We start from the raw sequence: 22,136 nt of genomic DNA, 5'->3' as shown, positions 1-22,136 counted from the left end.
TCCCCACGACACAGTAGGAAGCAACTCATACACCATGCGGCCACGAACGCAGGGACCTGTTGACAGAGGCATCACAGTGATGAGGCACACCTCGATAACCCTTACCTACATTACGTCCACCTCGCACATCTCCACAGTAAAGGTGCCCTGTCAATAGTACGTTTCAAAGCACTAGCCCCAATAATTACACACACGCATGCACGAGTCGTACTCCCAACGCAACCGCGTATAATAGTTTGCAGGGGTTTACCACACAGCGCGCATGTGCACTAACAGTTGGAACTTCAGCATCCTACCACAGCACCGTTCGATTTGGTTCCCTTCGCCATGGTCACTGAAGAGGTACTCCGGTTGGCGTTTTTAGAGACGGCATTAAACATGGGCAATGTCGCATCCAACGACACTTTCTTCACTCTCGGTTTTACTGAAGGGGGGATGTGATGCTTCAGAATGTCACGCTCCTTATGCTTCCGCACGTGTATGCTTTCAATAAGCACACGCTCCATCCCGGAAGGCCTCTGACGTTTCGACTTCTTCCGCTTCACACGCTGCTTCCCTCTGCGCCCAGGCATCGCACTTAGGGCGGTCAAGTGGTCTTGCCTTCTACTATGTCCCCCACAATTCGGTTGCGCTCAGTAAAGTAAAAAAGAGAAAACAACATAATAAGTGCACGGGAGAGTGGATAGTGGTTAGCAATGCAGTGGATAGACGCAGCAACTGGGCCCACCGCACAGGAAAGAAGAGGAAAAACATGGGAGCACCAGAATGTTAGGAAGGATATAAGGAAAAGATAAGTAACGAGTGTGTAACCAAAGAGTAAAAAAAAAACATAAGGTAAGAAAAGCAGTAGGAGACAGCACAAAAGTATAATTATGGAAAAGAAAAAGAAAGGTGCGTAAAAGGAAGTCCTTCTACATGCACATGTGTAGCATCTAACAATGTGCTTCGGTGGCGCATACAAGAGCTGAAACACAAAAGATGGGAAAATGACGGAGAAGCAGTACTTCCACGTCTTCATAAGCTCGCTCCCCTATCACCTGCAGCCGACATTTGAATCAGGATGTTACCAATCGTAAGGAGTACGGGGTGGAGCAAACAGTAAAAAAAAAAAAAAGCAAACGTAAAAGTAAAATAACGGAACATCAAAAGCAGACGTAGAGGGAAACGAACAAACATGAACAAAAGACATTAGTCATGCAAAATGTTAAAAACAGAACAGCGACAACCAAAAACATTGAGGAATTGAAAGTCAAACGCGAAAGAGGAGGGAAATGTATTGTGTTAAGGACCCTATTGCTGCCTGACAGCTTACATGATGGTGTAAAATAATGAATGCCGTACGGAAGCATTTGGGATTAGCGAAAATCTGGAACCCGCGTGACTTTGCGTTCCCAGACAACACGGATGGGATGGAGGGGGTCTTGGAGAACAATCCTCCAGACGATTCCCTCAGCAGTCACGGGTGCCAAGTAGTTTGGGGGATTCAGCTGGAGAACGCAAGGCATGCTTGATATCTCCGTGAGGTGTTTCTTACACAGATGAGAAGGACGCCGGCAGTCAGTGCAAGAGTTCAATGCAGCGGCAACAAGCTTCTTCAACTCCTCAAACTTTTCATGATGCAACGCATCTTTCCCAACATCCCCATCAACATAGTCGTAAATAAATCGTTTTGAGACAAGACGTGGCTCCTCATAATGTGCAACATTACGAAATCCATATTTTTTGATTTCGTCTTCGGTGTATCTTCTTGTGCACCACAGTCCCAGTTGAGCTTCCGCGCACTCCACAAATTTGGTCCAGTTATCAAACTGCATCATGCAGTCACCATAAGAAGGGAACAGTTTCACCAAGTTTTGCATATGCGAGGAGGCCACTGATGCATTGTGCACGTCAGCATCAAGAATGGTCGCCATGATCTCTGCAAGGCGAAAGCAGGCAGGCATCAGAGCCGTCATACCTCTGGGAAGAGAAAGGCACTCAAAGCACACCTCTACATTTGATGGCACTTCCCCCACAAGCATGGCCGAGCACACCGAGTCACTACCAAATATTATCGGGCCGAGGTAATGCTCCTCACCGGATGGAAGAAAAAGGTACCCAACCGTGCACCTCCGGGCGTACTTCTCAAGATCGTTTCCAGTAAGGTACATACGAAAGGCAAGCTCATATTCGTCGCGAACGCGCCTTGCATTGAAACCGACAACCTGGGCATCAAGGTTAATGCCATACCGGGAATCTTTCCTTAATTCACTTGCAGGAGGCAGCTTCACAGAAATACAAAAATCGTTCACCTCCAAAACGACAGCACGGCGCACATCTTCCACACCCGCAATGGGATAGGTCCCCATACGTTGGCAACCCATGAGGTCAAAGGGATTTAGGCGTAGCCTTATATATATATATATATATATATATATATATTCCTTTTGTGAAAAACCTCGCCTAGCCTACCTGTGTGTTCGTTTACAAGAGTGCATTGCGGTTTGGTAAAACAGTTTGACGGTGATGTTTAATTGTCGTTGAAAATTATGGTATTTTTTTTCGTTCCTTGCAGAGTAGGGAATGTGAGTTTTTTTTGTAAGTAAAATAAAAGTTGTTGTTACACAGTATGTGTGTTCTGCATTATTTTTTTTGCGTAGTAATGCCCATGTTGCGCCAAAATGTCCTCATTGTTGTCATATCATGTTTAGTTCGAAGTACCAATGACGTATAGATCATTACGAAGAATACTCCCCCAACAAATCCCCAGTTTCGCAGCTCGATAGCACCCTTTTCTCTTTTGTCAACGTAATGGGGAGCAACGTATTCGTCGTAGAAGCATTTGATGAGGTATGGGACACCAAGGTAGCTTGTAGGGATGCGCTTGCTTGTTGGTATATAACATTTTGGCAATACGAGGCTGAGGGTCGCAAAACCCGAAAAGGCACCATTTGACGTGTCTGCACAATCAAACGGTGTGTTCGTCCTCCCTGTACCGAGTTGGCTACTGAATATGTAAGCGAAACTGCTGAAGAAACCTGAACCGAAGTATATCGCCACTCCGGACCTCCAACCAATGATTTCGATAATTGGTCTCACTAAAAACCATGCTAATAAACTGTTTAACACAGCATCCAACGGACTGTGAACATAAACGCACGAAAGGGGGTTAGGGAAGAAACTTGAAGATTTCGTCAAGAATACGTCTCTCATCAACATAGGTTTCCGGCTGCTAAGCATGACGGCGTTATTAGCGTAGCTGCCCATGTGGTACGTTAGAAAGAAGGTTTGGTTGGTGGTCAGTGCCATAGCGAAGAAGAGACCACTATTATTTGCCGACATTAAAGATGACATATTCGAACCGCCGTGCAGCGAGGCGTTGGACGTGTGAGATAAAACACCTTTCTAATGCTTCCCCCCCCTTGCTTAACTGAGTAATTGTTATAGCAGTTAGGTCTGTTACTTTTATCGGTTCCTTCCCTGTTACTGGAGTCTGACCAACAAAAAGAAATACAAAGCGGGTGGCGATGCGGTCACTTCCCTTTTGAGCTCCCTTTACTCCCCACCAAATATATATATATATATATATATTCCCTTCGTTAAAGCGCGTGGGCTCCCAATGGCGATCAGCAGAAAATAAAAAAAGAAGCATACAAAGCAAAGAGGACAGAAGGAAAGAATAAAAGAACAGTGCATAACGCATGCGCACGAAGACAAAAATACAAACAACCTTTTACTTGTATTTTCTTAATCAAACATACAGACACAAGCGCAGCGGTATTATGTCGCTGTCTGAAGTCCTCCGCTTAACTCAAAAGTACTACACATTGGCAGAGTGAGATAAACATCCACCGCAACAAAAAAAAAAAGGTAAAAAGAAAAACTCGTCAAACTACGAAAGAACTAACGTAGTCGTCCGCACATATTTTTTTAAAGTTGGTAGTTGCCGGTAACAGTCATATGGTCCGAAAGAAGAGTCTGTAGAGGAGGAAAAAAGAAAAAGCTGGAGGATGACGTGGCGTCCACACAATAATTCTTTTCTAAATTGGAAAACGTTTTGTATCCAGAGGTATGACGTGGGGGGGGGGAGGGGGGAAAAGGACGAGGTTGCACCGCCAGCCTTCGGAATGGTCACAACAACAAACACAGAAAGAAGATAACGATAATAAAAAAAAAAAAATAATAATAATAATAAATATATATATATATATGAAAAGGGAAAAAGAGGAGCAGAAAATAGAAGCGGATGCTTCCCTTCCCCTCTCTTACTAACGAACTGAAGATAAGGTGAACATCATCACGTTTCCATTCGCTTCACGAACATACGAAAAAAAAAAAAACACCCTTACACATACCTGTTGCTTTAATATGCTTTCCAAATACGCGGACACGCAGAAGATGAGTAACTACTTCCCGTAAGATTGTGCTTCATCCTTCTTTTTCTTTTTTCGTTTTCCCTTAGTAACCTTTTTCGTGTATGGGGAAAAGGAGGAATATATTGCAATCAGCATTTATGTTTGGAAAATTGTCACTTCCCTACCCGCACCTGTCATTAAAACACGTTTCTTTACCAACGCCTCCCCTCCCCTTCACTTCACTGCTTGCTGTTCAGTTTTATTCCATGTGATTATCCCGCTATCTGAAATAACACCGATACGAAGGAGAACACACCATTGGTAGCAATTATGAGAGGTGCCGACCGCATGAGGGAATATGCGCACTTTAGGCTCCTCCACGTCACTGCCGCTTGTTTCCTTACTTTTACTGTTTTTCAAAAAAAAAAAAAATTGTTTTCCGCAGCTCCTCTTATTCCAGTGGCTCTCTCTCCATTCCACATAGAGCAGATGAACACTCACATGAAGATATCATGCCACGACTGAGGTATAAAAAGGGGAGGGGAAATATCTCACAGTCGTGACCTGGTAATGTATGAGTTAACGAATTCAAGTTGCTCTTCAGCCTCCCGCGGGGAGAGTTTGAAGTGAATCAAAGTAAAGATAGGCGTCTCTTTGAACATTTCATCATCGGATTCACGTATAATTTTGATACCCCCCAACGAGGCCACATCACAGACGGTAAGAACTTCTACTACTTGAGCAGCCACAATATCTGCAAGTCGCAGTGCGGCAAGCATTGTGCTTCCCGTACCAATGAAATCGTCAACAATCAACACACGCGCACGCGGAGGAATGCTGTCATTTCGGATAGAGCGTGACATCGGCAAATACTTCAAATCGTCACCTTCAGGTACAAATGAAGAGGGAAACCGTTTCGTCACACGGGCGGTTACGAATGGAATACCAAGCGCCACTGCCAGAGGGGCCCCAATGATGTAACCGCGTGATTCCACTCCAATGATGTGTGTTGGACCGGTGTCACCCATCGTTTCATAGCGGCATTTGAGGAACTCGATGACCTTTCGAAAGAGCGCCGGCTTTTCGGTAAGACTGCTGATGTCGTATACGTGAGCACTATTGGCATGTGTTAAATCCGATTCTCCAAAGATATTGGCATGCAGTTCCTTGGCTAGCGGATGGGTATCTGCTAGCGTGAAGTGATGTGGGTGACGCTCAGTCAGCATCGCATCATACCGTGACATAGTTATGGATAACAGATAAAGACTTGTGATTAACCTTGAAAAACGGCAACAAAACAAGCGGGTGCTCAACTACTACTACTACTACTATTAGTAAGAAACTTAATTGAATAAATTGTGGTAAGCGAAATGAAGTAGCAGGGCAAAACGAAACGGAGGTGGATAGTAATTGTTGAAGTGGCGATGAGTAACACACGGAAAGCGTTGCACACGTGGGGGTGAAACAAGCAACAGCCCCCCTCCCCCATAATTTAGAGAGGTTTGAAATACCGAAAAGCAGCAAAAAAAAAAAAAAGAACACGCGGGAAGGGATGCAGGAGGCAATGAGAAAAAAAAAATTGATACGCCAATAGAGGGGAGGTACGACATATAAATTTACAGGTGTGCCAACCCGAGGAGAATTCTTATTTGCAGAACACCCCGTAGTCATGTGTAAACTAATATGCTAAATGCTGCACTTGACACAAAACAAGGCCTACTGCTCGCAAAAAATGAGGCACCACCTTTTAAATACCCATCCCGTAAGAAGGAAAAAAAAAAAGCACTCAACGCCATGTCTCTTCCTTTCACTGATTCTTCTCCGCTGTCTTTTTCCGTGTGGACCACCAACGCTGTTGGATATCACACATATAAATAATGCCACTGCCTCGATAATCTCTCTTATATATATATATATATATATATATATTCTTCTGTTACCCAAATTAAAAATAATACCTGTAACATCATTAAGGATCCGTTACGGGCGTTACCTGCCCAATATATTCCTTAAATCAATTTTTTTGCCTCGGCGCAGCTTATTATGCGGGATCCCTTGTGATGAAGAGGATCGCCACAGTTTTCATCAGAAAGGACAGTTTCATCCACAAGAGTGACAAATGGGACATTACTGTACCGACCTCCCGCAAATGTATGGGCGGGTTGCGTTCCTTTGAGGAAAGTGAGGCCGAGAACACCCGCCACTTCCACAAGAGTGGCACCACATGCATCAACAAGTTGCACTCCCGCAAGCATGGTACCACCAGTGGCAATCACATCATCGATGAGAACAACGCGAGAATTCTTGTCAAAGCTCCCGAAGCGAACGGTCATGCACTCCTCTGATTCTGCGGCGTATTCCTTCGTGTAAGGTTCACTCTTAATGATAACACCAGCGATTTTGTTCGCCTTCCTTATCAGTACAAAAGGCACGTTCAGCTCCACTGCAATCATTGGTCCAAGCAAAAAACCACGAGAGTCAAACCCCAAAATGTGGGTGATGGGCTGCTGAAGATTTTTATAGCGGTCAACGAAGAAGTCTCGAATGCCGCGCATCACTTCAGGATTTTCGGTGATATTCCCCACCTCAGCAAAGCGCGGAACATCGTGAGGCGAAAAGGCTGGTGAATACCATTTGTACACCTTTTCGAACTTCTTCCGAAGGGGTGAGTCCTTCGAAAGAGTGAAGTAGTTCGGCAAAACCTCCACAAGTGACATGTCCAAAATGTTAAGTGCTTTCCCTTCTGTGTTATTCTGTTGTCACGAGATCCAACGACACTTTCAAAAAAAAAAATGTAATATGTTACTTTACGTTATTTGGCCTTTTTTTTTTAACTGTTGATATGCTTTATTTACCTTCTTCAATATAAATTGTATGCATCAGTAGTCAGGATAATATGCGCATGCAGCAAATGAATGTGAGAGAGAGAGAGTGAGAGAAAGAGAAAAGAATGCAAAACGAGTTGAAAGAGAACGATCCAAGTTAGAGGCGGGTATGTTTGTGTAGGAAGTACAGCACTAACCAGCAGGGAGAGTCACAGGTTAAGTGCTTAACCTAGACAGCGGCATCTATTACTACTATAACAGAGTAGGTAAACGAAGAACCAACGGGTGGGAAGAAGGATGTTGGGTATGCCGCACACACTTGCTTTGTGATCCACCCAGCACTGCAGCCACTATGTTTCATCATAACAACGTGCTACACGCTGGCCTTCGAGAGCCAGAACAAAACCGACGCTTTCGTTGGTAATTACCTCGTGTCCTACACTTGCTGCATACGCACGCATCATTGAAGCAGCCATAGCGAAAGAGTTATTGTGTATGAATGAGTCGTGGTTATTCCAACGCGGTTCAGACTGGGAGAAAGCCAACAACTTGTCAGATAGTTGAGTTGTCGAAATGTCATCCTCCCTTTCGAATCTGCGGGGCAACTGCCGCACCTGCGCAAAGTAGTCTCTCACTTCGTCTACGCTAATATCGTTAGAAATTGCAGCCTCCGTTGTGAGCTCTGGTAACCACCGCACAGAAACAGCCAATTGCAAAAAACCAATCTCATCAGTCAACTTTGTGGTCGAAAGAACGAGGAAACTAAGATCAATCGGCAGTTCAAGTTTCTGATAAGGGTATTCCAGCTGCAGCACCTGCTTGTGGACTGCAGAGAAAATAGCATCCTGGACACCGCTGCTGGCAATGGCAACAGCACGACTGTCAAGTGTGACATGTGTCCCATTCGCTAACTGGAGAACACCAGCGCGTAATATGTTGCTTTTCTCGTCCAGGCTCGATGTGACACGCAGAGACGAACTAGTCAGTTTCGATAAATCCAACAGGACCTCGCCCACAGGTGCAACTTCCCTCATGTATGCTGACCACATATCAAGATTCACAATGTCGCCCTCAACCCGGAGTGGTAAGTCTCCAACGGGCATTCCACCCTCCTGAGTGATAACGCGCGCACAGAGGTGTAGCAAGATGTATTCGGCCAGTAAGGAGTCTCCCTTACATACAGTGTTTTTTAAATGCTGTAAGACAAGGGGGCGTTTTGACTCAAAGTAGAAGTGACACAGTGGGCGGTCAGGTTGACAGTAGACGCGCTGCCACGACAAGCATGTCATTCGCGGGAGGACACCAGGAGGGAGTTGTTCGGTGTGCCATGCATCAAAGGTTTCGAAGTCCTCTACCTCGGCAAATGGACCACATGAATGCTCAACAATGGATGGTTCGTCAATAAAACCGAAGAAGTCAACCACGTCGTTGAGTCGCAGTGGCTCCTCCTCCGCACTACCGCCATAAATCACGGTTACAACACAGGCTGTATGAAGCGTCCAGCAGAGTGGTGGATGTGGAAGGTTCAGCTGGTGGTGAAGTGGTACATTCGCTGCTGAATGCGCTGGTAGTGTACCCAACAACTTATCCCCTTCATAACGGCTTTGCTTTGGGTCGCGCTCAACGTCGGGATCTTCACTATTCCACTCCCCCTGATGCGTCTGATCTCCCATTGGTGTCCGTTCGCGTCGCTTACGGTCAAGACCGGAGTTGCGGCCTAAATCCGAAGTATCCGCTGGAAGGAAGCCACCACCTTCAGTGCACGTTGCGGCACCCTGAGCTTGCTGATATCCCGTTTGTTGTTGATCTTGGATCCCATAAAAGTGTGCGTTACCGGGGACAGGAATAACGTACACCTGAAGGGCCTCCAGCATTACAGCATCATCCGTGGTTTCTGCACCCAAAAAATTATTGGGGGAAGCACGGTATAACGCAACACTTGGGTCCACTTCCTGAATCATCCCGCGGCACCGACATAATTTCCCTACGGAATCCTGCGCAGCACCGATTGGAAAGACATCGTGAACTGCCGTAGCCACTTCTGCACTGGAAAGCGCCTCACGGAGGTATCTATGGACGTATGACAGAGATGCAGCAGCGCTACCGAGCTCAGCAGCCTTCTCACGGATAATCGCGTTTATCCCCGGCTGGCTGTATATACGATCCATTGCTCTTCGCATATGATTGTTGATATTTGTGTAGAAGATGATTGGAGAACGTAAAAAGTGGTTTAATAATTTAAGTTGCAGAAACAGAAGGACCGGTAATTGGAAACAAGGACAACAGCATCAGTGAGAGAAGCTTCTGCACTTCTTCAGAAAGTAAATGAAAAAAGAAAAAGAGCTTCGCCAAATCCTCTCATCTTTCCAGTAGTAGAACTGTGAAAAAAAAAAGGGGGGCACGCAAGTATACTACTATTTCCAGAAAAAAAAAAAAGAAGACAGTTGCAACGTACATAAAATCACAGGTAGCAAAGTGTTCCCCATATGAAAAGTGCGCATGTATCAAATGTAGAGGGTAGGGAAGCAAAAATACAAAAATAAATAAATAAATAAAGGTGGCACTGATGATGTCTAACTACATTTGAGGTGGAGATTGCCACCTGAATACAACAACAACAGACACCACTAGTCAAGCCATATATCAAGTGGTTCTTGCACATGCGGCCCTTTGTTCAAGTATCCAATGACATGGGAGACAAACTTCTCGTCTCCCCGCTGGAACGGTTGATAGCGCTTGAGTAGTGCCCGTAAAAGTTTATCACCCTCTAAATATGCACCCTTCCATAGACATATTTTATCTACCACCTCTTGATCCCTTTGCTTCAAGACATACGCCATTGTGGCATCATCAACTGACTTCAGCAGTGCTAAACTCTCGCAGTTCTCCCTCTGATTTTGTTCTATTTGCAGCTGGTAGTTGTCAAATAGCTTCATCAGTGCCATACGCTTCTCCCTCAGCTCTTTCAGTTCCTCAGCCGCCAACTTTCGCTGCTCCTCGAGTTGCTCTGCTTTCATGGTGGACACCACATCCTTCAGCATAAGCATTTTTAACTTAAAACAGATGTCAACTTCGCTTTCCATACGCTCAGTTACAGACTTCGCATATCCGGCCATCACCTTAGCCGCTGCGCAAGTGGTACCTTCCCACAGTTGTTTCTTCTCCAATTCATGAACACGAAGAGCATCTACAAATTCCTCCCGCTCATTCAAAAGAAACCACTGCTGATGCTGACAGATTTCTTTCCATAGGGAGCACTCCGCTCTCACCGATTCACATTCGGCTTTCGACTCACTCAGCGCCTGCTTCGTGGCCTCCAACCGTTTATTCTCCGATTCGTAATGCACAATCTCTGCTTGCATGAGGCGAAGGTTCGTCACTAAACGTTGAACGGCTTCCTCCCTCTCACCTTCTCGCTTCTTCGATATCTGCCTATCCGTTACAAGCATCTCCTGCGTATTATTCAGCGCTGTTTGCAGCCGCAAGAGTTCCCTCTCGTACCTCCGCCTTGCGTCAGCAAGTTCCCTCTCCAGCAACTGAACCTGTTTCTTCAGGCACTCGTTTTCCTTAATAATATAAAAGGACTTCTGCGCGTTTATTTCTCGCTCCGTTTCCCGCGATACCTCCATTTCCCCCGAGCGTTTCTTCAACTCACATATAACGTATGACAGTTGCTTTTCTCGTGCAAGGGCCTCCTGCAGCTCGTTGGTACGCATGCTTTGCACGGCAGCTAATTTGTCTCTTATGGACGTTTTCATTCTTTCAGGTGCTTTTGCTCCTTCGATTTTATCGCCCCTTCCTATGGCAGGTGGCAGCGGCCTCGCAGCGATTAGATGCTCCATCACCTTTGCTGAAATGGAAACGTTTTAGTTCCTGCTATATGACAATGCGGACCTTTTACAATTTTTTCTTCCTCACCCGGTTGTAGGTAAAACGGGGGAGGAAGTTGAATGGGTGGGGAAGCGATGAAGTAAATGAAAGAGAGACAAACTCACTCTCGTACGTCTAGAACAGATTTGGCGTATGAAGAAAGTATACCACCTAATACTGAGTCTCCTCCCTTGTGTTGAAACAAAAAACATTGTCTTCGACCCTTTCTCCCATTATCCTGCATTCATTGCTGATATAACGAGCGGGGAACCAATAATCCTGTAATTTAACAACACACCAAATGCCGTAGGCACTGTGGCGCAAGGCGTGACTGGTGATGGCTTGAACTGAAAATCAAAGGGAACCAATAACCGTCACAGCCCTATCGCAAGATACACAGGATGGCGCACTTTCAGTTGTAACACACGCAAGATCCCGTTGGCTGATCGCAGACACCGCCTTCCGTTTGCCCCGCTAGAAACTTAGTGAAAGTACATACCCTTCACCCCCTCATTGCAACGAAGTACTTCATTACAAGTTAATCATAGTGGTGAGGAATGTCGTGAATCGGTATTGCACAGCGACCACAAAAAATGTTTAAACCACGACTGCCCGTGCCCTCACGTAGAACCCAACGACATTCACCCTCCAATTGCCTTCTTTCCGTTTCATGAAATGTCCCGCTAATAAGTAAACACAGTACCTCCGCACCCACTTGTACTAAACGATATGGACAACCTGGTAAACACAACTAAGACCCATTTTAGAATACAAAAAAAAAAAAAGAACAATTAGGGAAAAGAGCATAGATACAAATATCATAGGCAAAACAAATATCACCCGATGAGACGAGTAACTAGCACCTTCCCCCCACCACCACATGACAAAGCAAACTGCCAGCAGAGGTTGGGAAACAGTGAACGCAAACAGCCTCTACAGGCGGTAAAAAATAGTAAAATCAACAAACACAAAAAATAAGAAAGGAAAACTAGATAGGATGGAAAGGTTTTCCTCAAGAAGTCGTCGCCACAGAGTTTAGATCATACGCGCGAGGAAGCGGTTGATCAATGTGTCACGGTTGCCGTAATCACCACCCTCGACGAAGTGACGGCGCTTTTGCCGCATGCCACCAGCAGGGGGCGCAAGCTTAAAGGGCCACAAACCATTCGTCACAGTCCGGAAGTGCTTACCGCAGGCGTAGATCTGGTTAACAATGTCTTCGGCACAGACGATATCATCGTTGCGGTACTTGTCCTTAATCATCTGGTTATCGGTGATCTTCACACGCTGACCGTTGATCTTCAAGTGCCCACGCTTGTACACCATCGCGCGTACCGTACTCAATGACGGATAGCCATACGCAATGTACGGCTCCACTGCGCGGAGCATATTCTCCATTGGTTTATTCAACCGCACGAAGACAGTATTGAAGATCTGACGGAGCCTCAGAAGCTGCAGGATCTTGCGCTGCTTTGGTGGCACCTTCGCAATACCGCGAATACGGGTGACAACAGCTACCTTTGGTTTTGCCTCAAGGTAGTAGTTACCGTGCTGCCTCGCGTTCCGACGCAAGCCAGCAAGCTTCTTCTCGGTGGAGCGGTACTCACGAGAGTACTTGAGACCACGACTGTACGCAAGTTTCTTCAGGGCAGCCGCCGCCACTTTGTTCGCAGCGATCGCCTTCTTGAAGTTCTCCGTCTGCTGCTGCTTGAAGGCAGCGCGCTTGATCGCAGACTCCGGGGCGGGAACAGCTTTAGCGGGCATAACTTCTCTACCTTTTCCTAACAGTATGAGTCCCGTCATAAACATTAAAGTAAAGGCAGAACGGAGAAAATTAGATACTCGTGTTCTGTTGGCAACAAAACTTTCGTAAAGTACACACGAGATATTTTTTATTGAAGTGAAATTTAAAGCTCCACCTAAGTAGAACCGAGAAAGATGAATAGGTAGCCGTGGAAAAATAGTACACACAACACACCCACATCAAACGAAAAACAAAATACTATTTCAAAGTAATAATGCACAGTGCTCCACCGTCGCCACAGAGTTTAGATCATACGCGCGAGGAAGCGGTTGATCAATGTGTCACGGTTGCCGTAATCACCACCCTCGACGAAGTGACGGCGCTTTTGCCGCATGCCACCAGCAGGGGGCGCAAGCTTGAAGGGCCACAAACCATTCGTCACAGTCCGGAAGTGCTTACCGCAGGCGTAGATCTGGTTAACAATGTCTTCGGCACAGACGATATCATCGTTGTGGTACTTGTCCTTAATCATCTGGTTATCGGTGATCTTCACACGCTGACCGTTGATCTTCAAGTGCCCACGCTTGTACACCATCGCGCGTACCGTACTCAATGACGGATAGCCATACGCAATGTACGGCTCCACTGCGCGGAGCATATTCTCCATTGGTTTATTCAACCGCACGAAGACAGTATTGAAGATCTGACGGAGCCTCAGAAGCTGCAGGATCTTGCGCTGCTTTGGTGGCACCTTCGCAATACCGCGAATACGGGTGACAACAGCTACCTTTGGTTTTGCCTCAAGGTAGTAGTTACCGTGCTGCCTCGCGTTCCGACGCAAGCCAGCAAGCTTCTTCTCGGTGGAGCGGTACTCACGAGAGTACTTGAGACCACGACTGTACGCAAGTTTCTTCAGGGCAGCCGCCGCCACTTTGTTCGCAGCGATCGCCTTCTTGAAGTTCTCCGTCTGCTGCTGCTTGAAGGCAGCGCGCTTGATCGCAGACTCCGGGGCGGGAACAGCTTTAGCGGGCATATGTGATCAATGGACCGCGCTGTGCTACAATGGAGTAAATTGAATAGGTAAAAAGCGGTACAAATAACAAATACGATCACAAAACAGCCTTGAAAGCGGTAAAAGCCTCCATGTAAGGGGGGAAAAAACGACGGAGGAAATCTGTTTCGTCGATGAACAGGTAACAGCAGGGGAAAGGAAATAATGTTGGGGAGAAATACAACTATGCGTAAGCGGTATGACTGGTGAAGCAAGGCGTAAAAATAGTGAAGGAAAGAAAGAGGAACCGAACGTTGGCGATGAAAGCAGGATGACAAAGCATTACCTGAATGATAGATATATATATCTATATATATAGATATATATAGATATATAAAGCCACGTACTCCTCACTAAAAAAATCAACCAACGCAAAGCCTTGCTCATTACAACCAACAACCCCGTGACAGCCTCACTGAGACGATATATATCTGTAACAAGTAAAAGGAATACGTCATGGTAATGACCCAGTAAGGGCAGCCGTTTAGCAGTGTCGAAACAGACACGCTTAGCAAGCCCATCACGACTGTGCCTACAGGATCCTTGAGGACCCTGATGCTTCATCTTACAGCACTAAATCCTGTAACATTTTCCCGTAACCGACTAAATGCCGAAATGTGAAGCGGTTTGGGTAAAGTCACCGGGAAATCGACCACCAGCACTAACGGAACACCACACACTCCTCCCCGGTTGGAAATTACAGCAAACGATACGTGAAGTGAGCAACGATGGCTGTTAACTAGGAAACAGGGGATACAACAACATGACGAGGGCCCCCGTGCCGCAGCTGATCAGCCACTGATATACCGTGTTGCCCAAGACCTTGTAGTTTTGAACCAGACAGAATCCTTGACAAACAAACGATTATTGCAGTTATTCGTTTGTCGCATACGTCAAACAACAACAACACCAACAAACAGACACGCACCGTCGTCAGCGCCGCCCCCCCCCCCCAAACACGGGGAATGGGATGCGTCCTAGTTTGATTGTGAGGCGCTCACCTCATCCTTCTTCAATTTCCTTCGAAGTTCCTTTTCCGCCAGTAAATCACTCGCCATCTCATCTGTGCACTCTTGCACCTCAACTACCTCAGGTATCCAGTGCATGAGCATGCGCTCAATTCCATTCTTGAGCGTAACTCCAGATGATGGACAGGACTTGCATGCGCCCTCCAGCAGCACGAAAACTGTTCCGTCATCCATGCTAATGTAACGAACATTACCCCCGTCTGCTCGAAGAAGCGGCCGTATACGAGCAGAGAGCAACTCCTTCACTGCAAGCACTACCTCATCATCATCATCCTCTGGATCAGTATCGTTATTGTTGTCAACAAAACATGCCTCTCCCTCCTCGGAGAGGATACCCACGCCGCTCTCGGCAAACTCAACGATACACTCTTGTATCTGCGGTACGAGGGAACCCCAATCCACATGGGGAACTTTGCCTACAGTGATATATTCATCCGCAAGGAAAACCGACTGTACTCCGCTGATGCTGAACAGCAACTCAGCTAATGGCGATTTGCCGGCGTGCTGAGCATCTGGAAGGTCTAAAGACCGACCAGGAGGAAGGAATGACAGCTCCATCGAGTAGAACCGAAGGCAATCAGGGTTAGGAGTTTCATTCTTCTCAACCACAATAAAGCGCTGGCTTGATTTCCCGGAGCAAACACCTCGACAGATCGTACAAAGCAGAAGTTCACGATGGGAATACAACGCGCAGCACGCCGCCCAACGCGTAGTTGGCGGACTCATTCGACGAGGAAGCCGATAAAATGTCGAGCTACTTACTGCGAAGTACCGCAGAGTGAACTTTATCATCTCCTTTGGCGAAACAACAAAGGAAGAGAATTAAGCAGTAAGAGCTACAGAGAGGGGGGAGGAGGGAGCAGCAAAGCTACAAAAGATTTTTTTAAAAAAAAAGCGAAAGATAGAGCAGAGTACGGAATAATAGTGCGTCACCGAAGGAAGCAGCGGCACCTCCAAATTAGTAACACCTTTGATGAAACACCCGCACTGCGGGCCCTCTCCCCCCGCACGCCCCAACGCACAAAATGGTTGGTGAGGGTACATCCCCAGATTATCGGTTTTATCGTCACGCATATCGGAAAGGGGCAAAACCCACAGTTACACAACTACACTTGCCGCAGCATTTTCCCGAATGAAGGTTGCGGCTTCCTCGCTGTCGATAAAATTTTCCACCACCTCCAGATCATCAAGTTCATCACAGGGGAAATGAAGAATAGCTGCAACAAACCCCAACTGCGTTAACTGCTCGCCAGTGACGTGGTTACTAGAAAAAACACTAACACCACCACCGCCCTGCCGCACAAAACGAATGAGTGAAAGGTAAAAGCGACGCACTGTGGGGTCTTCAGAGCGAAACACAACGTCACTCACCATAAGTTTTCCCACAGCCCCTAACATCGCCGCCCTGTAAACCATTTGTGGCGTATATACGCAGCGGTCTGGATCCTCATCCATCGTCTTCTGAAAGTCCTGCCACACTTTTATCTCGTCACGGCATCGTGTAGATTCCATCTGATTTGCAATGTTAGGATCCGCGAACGCCTCACGAAGGGCGTCGTTCGTATTGTCTCTCACCTTTATTAACACTATCTTAGAAAAGTTTTTGCGGAGGTTGCGCATAGCCATAGCCTCAGAATGAGCCATTGCGGCTTCTACATACGCTTTGAATTCCTCCCGCACATGCGCCGGAGAGCAAATAAGGATCAACTTAGCCTTATCAAAGTCTACGTGCATGCAGAGGGCGTCCAACACTTGTTTGAAGAACCGCTGAATGCTCCTATCCCGTGCGGTTCCATCGTTCTTATGTTTCTTGGCTATGGACACCTCAATCTTTGCTTTTGTGTACATGAAGGAAGGAGTTACCAGGAGAACGGATGCAGTACCACTGTTCATCAAAACTGCCACTGTGTCTGCTCGCGACTCATTATCGCACGCTTCCTTCAGACGTGCAGCGAATACATCATTCCACTCATCCTTCAAAATCACAACATCCTGCGGTGGAAATGTGTGTACTGAAAGTGTGTGATGTGCACCCAACTTTACGCATTCATTCTCCTTAACGTTAACTCCCTGAACGCGTAGCTCATCAGGAGAGAACTCTGTGTTGCGTACCTGTAACTGTAATGTAATTGTTCGCACCTCCGCAGCCTGTGATCCTATAGAAGTTTCCTTCACAACCTTTCGTCTTGTGTTCGTGCGTACCTGGTCTCCTGGAAGCACCAAATTATATAAATGCCACAAATCTTCACTGGTACTTACTTGCACCTTTACCTCCACAGCACCTTCTGCTGTCACCGACTTTTTCAACAAGCGCATCTCCCTGAAAGAGATGATTTTAACGAGAAATAGTGGAAGAAGCAAAACAAAGTAAAAGAAAAAAAGGTAAATACGTTAGAGGTGCATCACCGGAAAGGCAAAAAAAAAAAATAAATAAATAAAATTGGACGGTGACGCAAATCCCCGTCTTATTCTTTTGTGCTTCACCCGTAAAGCTGTAATGGAAAGAGAGGGGGAAATAAATAAATAGAAAACGCACACAAAAAACAGACATATGTAGTCTGAGTAAGGGGGAAAGTCGGTATCAGTGAAATAAATGTTATATAGGAAACGTATGGCAGGGACCCAGCTTAGCGATTCCTCCGACACCCCTCGTCTCACTCTATGCATTATTCACCTTTTCTTTCTTTTAGCTGTTCCTTTTTGTTTCCACCCTACACCTTCTTTTATCCTTGCAGACGCACACACACACACACACACTCACTTAAACTTCTAAGAGAAAACGTTATCGAGTTCGTCAGTATAAGTTTGCGCACACGCGCAGGAAAGTATATAGAGAATCCCACGCATGTACAGTGGTACTTCATTAAGTAAACACATGTAAACAATTGCAGGAACTAACGCACGCGATTATTATTATTATTTTTTTTTTGGAGGGGGGAAACGTAATCCGTTACATATTTGAAGTTACCAGTGGTTCTCTCAAACGCAAGAGTGGGAAACAACGTGGGAAAAACGAAACACATATACACACACATGTATGGAGGGAATGACGCTAGTAGGCAGAACAATTTAAAAAATAAAAAATAAAAGAAACTCAACTTTAAATTGGTTTTCAGAGCATATGTGAGTAACACGCGACGTGCCATTACAATGGAAAAACACATGTACACTTGGAAAAAGCCAGAGATGGAATAAGTAATAAAAAATAGCAGCGTGCGAGTGAATATACTAAAACAACAACAGCAACAACAATAATAATAATAATAATAATAATAATAATAATAATATTTACGGAAATAGTACAGTTCGGCGTATACGCTCATCGGAAAGACAGCGCCCTGCCATAGCAAGCAGCTCTTTCATACGAACCACAACCAAATCCAAGTTACTGCTATCAATAACGGAATACGCCTCCGGTGGAACTCTCTCCCTTAACATATGGGTGAACAAAGTCTCCGTACTTCTATGATTGTGTGCGGCACCATAGGCTTCTTTCTTCGTTTTATTTCCGTGTGTAACTTCTCCCGATGGTCCGGTAAGTTCTTGAATACGCCGCAGCAATGGACCGCGGAAAAGACAAAAAGTGTCCTCTTTTCCATTTTCAAAGCCAATATGAGACTTCGCTATGGGGTTTCGCTCGGGTCGCCGCAGTCGAAATGAGGAACCATGATCCAAATATACAAACGTTGGGTGGTTTGGGTGAAGAAGAGTCGTATTATCCGAAACCAGTTGGTTGGCCACTCCGCCCACCACAAAGTTATTCTTGAAAGGTGATCGGTCCATATTGCCTATGACATAGTCAAACATCGCAAGTGCTGCGAGGTGAAGGACACCCGGGTAGTGGCGTTCATGTGCAAATGTTGGCAAACCATCCTCCAACTCGCCTACATTAGCCCTAAGGTCGAAATAGTCGAACCACGTGTCGCTAAAAACACGGTAGGGGATTCGCATCGGCGTTTCGAGAAAGTGCACCACATCAGCAATCTTCAGTTGGATGGAGACCAGAACACACGTTTGGTTGTTACCGTTTTTGCGAAGATGATGCTTCGCCCGCCGTAGGAAATGAAAGAGGTCCTTTTCGATCCACTGCTCGTAATTTTCGGCTTTCGAATCCTGGAGAAACTTTTTAAACGTTGACGTATTATGTTTATACTTGTTGACAGACCCTCTTAGCGTGTTAAGCGGGAGACAACCCAGCCCCGTAGGCGGCACGCGATTGACAAGAAGAAGACGGTCAACATTGAACGCAACCACCTCGCTTGCTGCCTCAAGCACGAAGTATTTCTGTGGTACCTTAACAAAAGTTTCGAGGGGATACTCGACACTATAGCTTGCATTTATACGTAGCGGCTTAAATAATAGCCTGAATTTGATGGTACGTTGATCAACATTTTGTCCAATAGGAACTACATCCAACCAATTAGAAGAGTTGGTCATGAAGTTAATACAGCGGCTGTCATGCAGAGGGTTAAACGGTACGGATAGTGAATCACAGCCTGTGACCTCCTTCACCAGCTGATGTCGGATGTACCTACGCTTCATCTCAGCCTCGCTCATGTTTAAGCTGCGGAACCGCTCAGACACAACATTTGTAACCGTGGATTCATTCACGGTTCCTTCGTTGCTCCGGAACATGGTTGGTCCCCAGTACGCCCGGTCAACTCTTTTTTCTATAAGGCTGTCAATACCGCCAACGTAACCCCATAAAGAACCATTTTCTGTGTTCAACAACCTCCAAGCGGTTTGTGCGGCACCCTCCCGCAGTAGTGGGTTCCCTGCTGCATCTTCTCGCAGTTTCATCTTTAGACTGTCGACACTTCTCCGGGTGTTGTAGAACGATATAGACAAAGAAAGCATCATCAGTAATAATGCTAGAAATGAAATTAGCACACAGTGACGCAGCCTGCGGCCGCGAGACGGCCGCGTTCTGACAACACTGTACCTCATGTACTGTCTTTCCTTTCCACTCCTTCTGAAAAAGAGGGGGGAGGTTGTTCCTGGAATAGATATGTTTCTAGTACTTGAACTGTTTTCCGCCCTTTCAATGTGCGCAATGCTTGCCACAGAAGTCCCAAAAAGGAAAAGAAAAGTACGCAACGCAATACAAAACGGCAGCAATGCAAGTTGCCAAAGGCACATGACAGCTAACGACGGCCGCACCCAACGAAGCAAAGAGAGAGAGAGAGAGAATGATGTGAAACATGAACGCGGGGCGACACGTACATTGCCCCAAAGCATCCGGTGCCATAAAAGAACTGAAAATAAACGCAACCACTTTCCACCAAATGTAGGAAAGAAAATAAAATTTAAGCATTACAGGCAGTTTCAACGGACATGCGCACATATACATGAATCACATTGTGCTGTAACCACACGCACCACAGACGAAAACGTATGAAAACACGGCCCCACTCATACAGTTTTCAAGTGTCTACAAGCGTGTTAACCCTCAACGACTTTTTCCCTACGCCGAGTGCGCTCAAATATTTCCCTTCCCTCACGTACAGAGGCGTCAAGCTGCTCTCCGAAGCCCAACGCCTGAGCAAAGGAACGAACAGACACCTGACAGTCACCAGGAAAGAAAATGTCACGCAACACACCCGTCTCGTCATTCCCTGCGAGCGTAAACTGGTCATACCCGTCGACGCTGCTGCTGCTGCTGCTGCTGTCCCCACTGCTAATTTTACTGCCATTGCCATTTCCAGTGCTGAGACGATAGGAACTGGCGCGGAAATTGGGTGTTCGGTCCGTAGGAAAGCGGAACATCCTCCCGCCCACACGCTCCAAGTTAAACAACACTCGTGGCACGTCAGAGGGCACCATGAGCGCAAGGTCGGCAAATGGGTGGACTTGAAGTGAGGTTCCCAAAATAAGCAGCAATTCCGTTTCCTCAATGAGTCCCGCTACGTTAAAAAACGCCTCCGGGAGATTCTCGCCAAAGAAAACCACGTCGGGTTTCACTATACCACCACATTGATTGCAATGAGGCACTTTTCCAGCCCTTGTCTCCGCCCTCGCGATGTTGATGTCATATTTCGCGTGACAGTCAACACATGATGCGGAAGAGAAGGAACCATGGGCTTCAACTAGTAAAGACTCTGGAATTCCGCAGGCGCGTTCCAACCCGTCTATGTTCTGCGTACAACAGCATAATAACATGCCCTTCTTGGCGAGTAGACTGATAAAGTGGTGAACCGCCGTAGGACAATACTTCCCAGGCCAGAGGTCCATATCCATCAGAATGTTGTAAAACACACTTGGTTGTTGACGCAACAGAGGGAGTGAGAAGGCGTCCTCCGGTGAGTTGAGATTGTAGCGACTGAGTTTAGCGTACAAGCCGGTGTGGGGAGAGCGGAAGTCGGGGATTCCAGCTGCAACGCTTATCCCTGCGCCCACCATAACAAATATTTTGGTGATGTTGTTTCGCTCAATGAAACGTGCCAGTCCTTCGAAGGTGGGTTCACCCACTACGTGCGTGGTTGCTAACTTCGGTTCTGTCATTTCACGTTTCCCTATACTAGTTGGTTATATATATATATATATATATTTTTTTTTCTTCAAGTGTCTTCCACCCTTTCTCCAAACCCTCCTCCTCCTGCCTTCCGCTTTTGTGCTCCTGAAACACAGAGAAAATACCCTCTCCTCTCTGCCTCTCCACTGTGATTTTACTAGTTTCAAAAAGCCACCCAGCTTGCCGGTAAAATGCTGCGTAAAACATGGAACAGAGCAATGAATGAGGGTGTAAGCGGGTAGAAAATTGACGAAGCGTGGGGGACTGGTGCAACCAACAGAATGATTCACGAGACGTATATACATGGAGCTGTGCACACGCATATACTTTTCTTGCATCCGTCGAAAGGAAGAAAGCGTGCCAGTAAAATAGAGGTGTGGTGGTGGTAACGTCAAAACTACTAATTCGCCACTCGCACAAGCACAAACGTAGGTACCTCTTCAGCTTTGATGTCACCCAGCAGTTGAGTTTTCATTAATTTATTCTAACAGGCTGCTAAACTCCGCACTCGAAAGGCATGCCTGCTCGTTTGGTCACTTACGTGAATCCATGAACACATTATAAGCAGCGGACTGCGTGAAACTATTGAGTGAAATGAAGAAAGGAGGGAAACAAAACCAGAGCAGAAAGCAAAGAGGGTGAATGAATGGACAATATAAAGATGAATATCATGAATACCTTCCTTTCTTCCTTCTTTTATTGCTCCATCAGCCACCGCAAAGAAGGAACAATCAACAACAACAAACGGTCCTATAGACTAGAAAAATATATAC

General features: G+C 46.2%; 15 protein-coding genes across 15 annotated transcripts; all 15 read right to left on the bottom strand.

The window, feature by feature from the left end:
• Positions 1–284: 284 nt before the first annotated feature.
• TbgDal_VII1820 (hypothetical protein, conserved) lies at positions 285–572 on the bottom strand (the record flags this gene model as incomplete). The annotated part of the gene is made up of 1 exon (XM_011776192.1): positions 285–572. The coding sequence occupies one exon, from the start codon at positions 570–572 to the stop codon at positions 285–287; it is 288 nt and encodes a 95-aa protein (XP_011774494.1).
• A 14-nt stretch (positions 573–586) lies between these two features.
• On the bottom strand, positions 587–1,018 carry TbgDal_VII1815 (hypothetical protein, unlikely; the record flags this gene model as incomplete). The annotated part of the gene is made up of 1 exon (XM_011776191.1): positions 587–1,018. The coding sequence occupies one exon, from the start codon at positions 1,016–1,018 to the stop codon at positions 587–589; it is 432 nt and encodes a 143-aa protein (XP_011774493.1).
• A 337-nt stretch (positions 1,019–1,355) lies between these two features.
• Positions 1,356–2,363, bottom strand: TbgDal_VII1810 (hypothetical protein, conserved; the record flags this gene model as incomplete). The annotated part of the gene is made up of 1 exon (XM_011776190.1): positions 1,356–2,363. One exon carries the CDS (start codon positions 2,361–2,363, stop codon positions 1,356–1,358), a length of 1,008 nt encoding a protein of 335 aa, XP_011774492.1.
• A 259-nt stretch (positions 2,364–2,622) lies between these two features.
• Positions 2,623–3,333, bottom strand: TbgDal_VII1800 (hypothetical protein, conserved; the record flags this gene model as incomplete). The annotated part of the gene is made up of 1 exon (XM_011776189.1): positions 2,623–3,333. The coding sequence occupies one exon, from the start codon at positions 3,331–3,333 to the stop codon at positions 2,623–2,625; it is 711 nt and encodes a 236-aa protein (XP_011774491.1).
• A 1,552-nt stretch (positions 3,334–4,885) lies between these two features.
• On the bottom strand, positions 4,886–5,578 carry TbgDal_VII1790 (Adenine phosphoribosyltransferase, putative; the record flags this gene model as incomplete). The annotated part of the gene is made up of 1 exon (XM_011776188.1): positions 4,886–5,578. One exon carries the CDS (start codon positions 5,576–5,578, stop codon positions 4,886–4,888), a length of 693 nt encoding a protein of 230 aa, XP_011774490.1.
• Positions 5,579–6,343: 765 nt separating this feature from the next.
• On the bottom strand, positions 6,344–7,051 carry TbgDal_VII1780 (Adenine phosphoribosyltransferase, putative; the record flags this gene model as incomplete). Its single annotated transcript, XM_011776187.1, has 1 exon — positions 6,344–7,051. One exon carries the CDS (start codon positions 7,049–7,051, stop codon positions 6,344–6,346), a length of 708 nt encoding a protein of 235 aa, XP_011774489.1.
• A 458-nt stretch (positions 7,052–7,509) lies between these two features.
• On the bottom strand, positions 7,510–9,339 carry TbgDal_VII1770 (hypothetical protein, conserved; the record flags this gene model as incomplete). Its single annotated transcript, XM_011776186.1, has 1 exon — positions 7,510–9,339. The coding sequence occupies one exon, from the start codon at positions 9,337–9,339 to the stop codon at positions 7,510–7,512; it is 1,830 nt and encodes a 609-aa protein (XP_011774488.1).
• Positions 9,340–9,786: 447 nt separating this feature from the next.
• TbgDal_VII1760 (hypothetical protein, conserved) lies at positions 9,787–11,001 on the bottom strand (the record flags this gene model as incomplete). Its single annotated transcript, XM_011776185.1, has 1 exon — positions 9,787–11,001. One exon carries the CDS (start codon positions 10,999–11,001, stop codon positions 9,787–9,789), a length of 1,215 nt encoding a protein of 404 aa, XP_011774487.1.
• A 1,063-nt stretch (positions 11,002–12,064) lies between these two features.
• On the bottom strand, positions 12,065–12,838 carry TbgDal_VII1750 (60S ribosomal protein L7, putative; the record flags this gene model as incomplete). Its single annotated transcript, XM_011776184.1, has 1 exon — positions 12,065–12,838. The coding sequence occupies one exon, from the start codon at positions 12,836–12,838 to the stop codon at positions 12,065–12,067; it is 774 nt and encodes a 257-aa protein (XP_011774486.1).
• Positions 12,839–13,077: 239 nt separating this feature from the next.
• On the bottom strand, positions 13,078–13,806 carry TbgDal_VII1740 (60S ribosomal protein L7, putative; the record flags this gene model as incomplete). Its single annotated transcript, XM_011776183.1, has 1 exon — positions 13,078–13,806. The coding sequence occupies one exon, from the start codon at positions 13,804–13,806 to the stop codon at positions 13,078–13,080; it is 729 nt and encodes a 242-aa protein (XP_011774485.1).
• Positions 13,807–14,801: 995 nt separating this feature from the next.
• Positions 14,802–15,644, bottom strand: TbgDal_VII1730 (HIRA-interacting protein 5, putative; the record flags this gene model as incomplete). Its single annotated transcript, XM_011776182.1, has 1 exon — positions 14,802–15,644. The coding sequence occupies one exon, from the start codon at positions 15,642–15,644 to the stop codon at positions 14,802–14,804; it is 843 nt and encodes a 280-aa protein (XP_011774484.1).
• A 306-nt stretch (positions 15,645–15,950) lies between these two features.
• On the bottom strand, positions 15,951–17,168 carry TbgDal_VII1720 (eukaryotic peptide chain release factor subunit 1, putative; the record flags this gene model as incomplete). The annotated part of the gene is made up of 1 exon (XM_011776181.1): positions 15,951–17,168. One exon carries the CDS (start codon positions 17,166–17,168, stop codon positions 15,951–15,953), a length of 1,218 nt encoding a protein of 405 aa, XP_011774483.1.
• A 972-nt stretch (positions 17,169–18,140) lies between these two features.
• TbgDal_VII1710 (hypothetical protein, conserved) lies at positions 18,141–20,090 on the bottom strand (the record flags this gene model as incomplete). Its single annotated transcript, XM_011776180.1, has 1 exon — positions 18,141–20,090. One exon carries the CDS (start codon positions 20,088–20,090, stop codon positions 18,141–18,143), a length of 1,950 nt encoding a protein of 649 aa, XP_011774482.1.
• A 204-nt stretch (positions 20,091–20,294) lies between these two features.
• TbgDal_VII1700 (NAD-dependent SIR2) lies at positions 20,295–21,353 on the bottom strand (the record flags this gene model as incomplete). Its single annotated transcript, XM_011776179.1, has 1 exon — positions 20,295–21,353. One exon carries the CDS (start codon positions 21,351–21,353, stop codon positions 20,295–20,297), a length of 1,059 nt encoding a protein of 352 aa, XP_011774481.1.
• Positions 21,354–21,377: 24 nt separating this feature from the next.
• On the bottom strand, positions 21,378–21,701 carry TbgDal_VII1695 (hypothetical protein, unlikely; the record flags this gene model as incomplete). The annotated part of the gene is made up of 1 exon (XM_011776178.1): positions 21,378–21,701. The coding sequence occupies one exon, from the start codon at positions 21,699–21,701 to the stop codon at positions 21,378–21,380; it is 324 nt and encodes a 107-aa protein (XP_011774480.1).
• Between the last annotated feature and the right edge of the window lie 435 nt (positions 21,702–22,136).

Source organism: Trypanosoma brucei, chromosome 7 (genome assembly GCF_000210295.1).
Source record: "Trypanosoma brucei gambiense DAL972 chromosome 7, complete sequence".
Taxonomy (NCBI): Eukaryota; Euglenozoa; class Kinetoplastea; order Trypanosomatida; family Trypanosomatidae; genus Trypanosoma; species Trypanosoma brucei.
The sequence above is the reverse complement of the archived record's forward strand: the minus strand, read 5'-3'. Positions and strand labels throughout refer to the sequence as shown.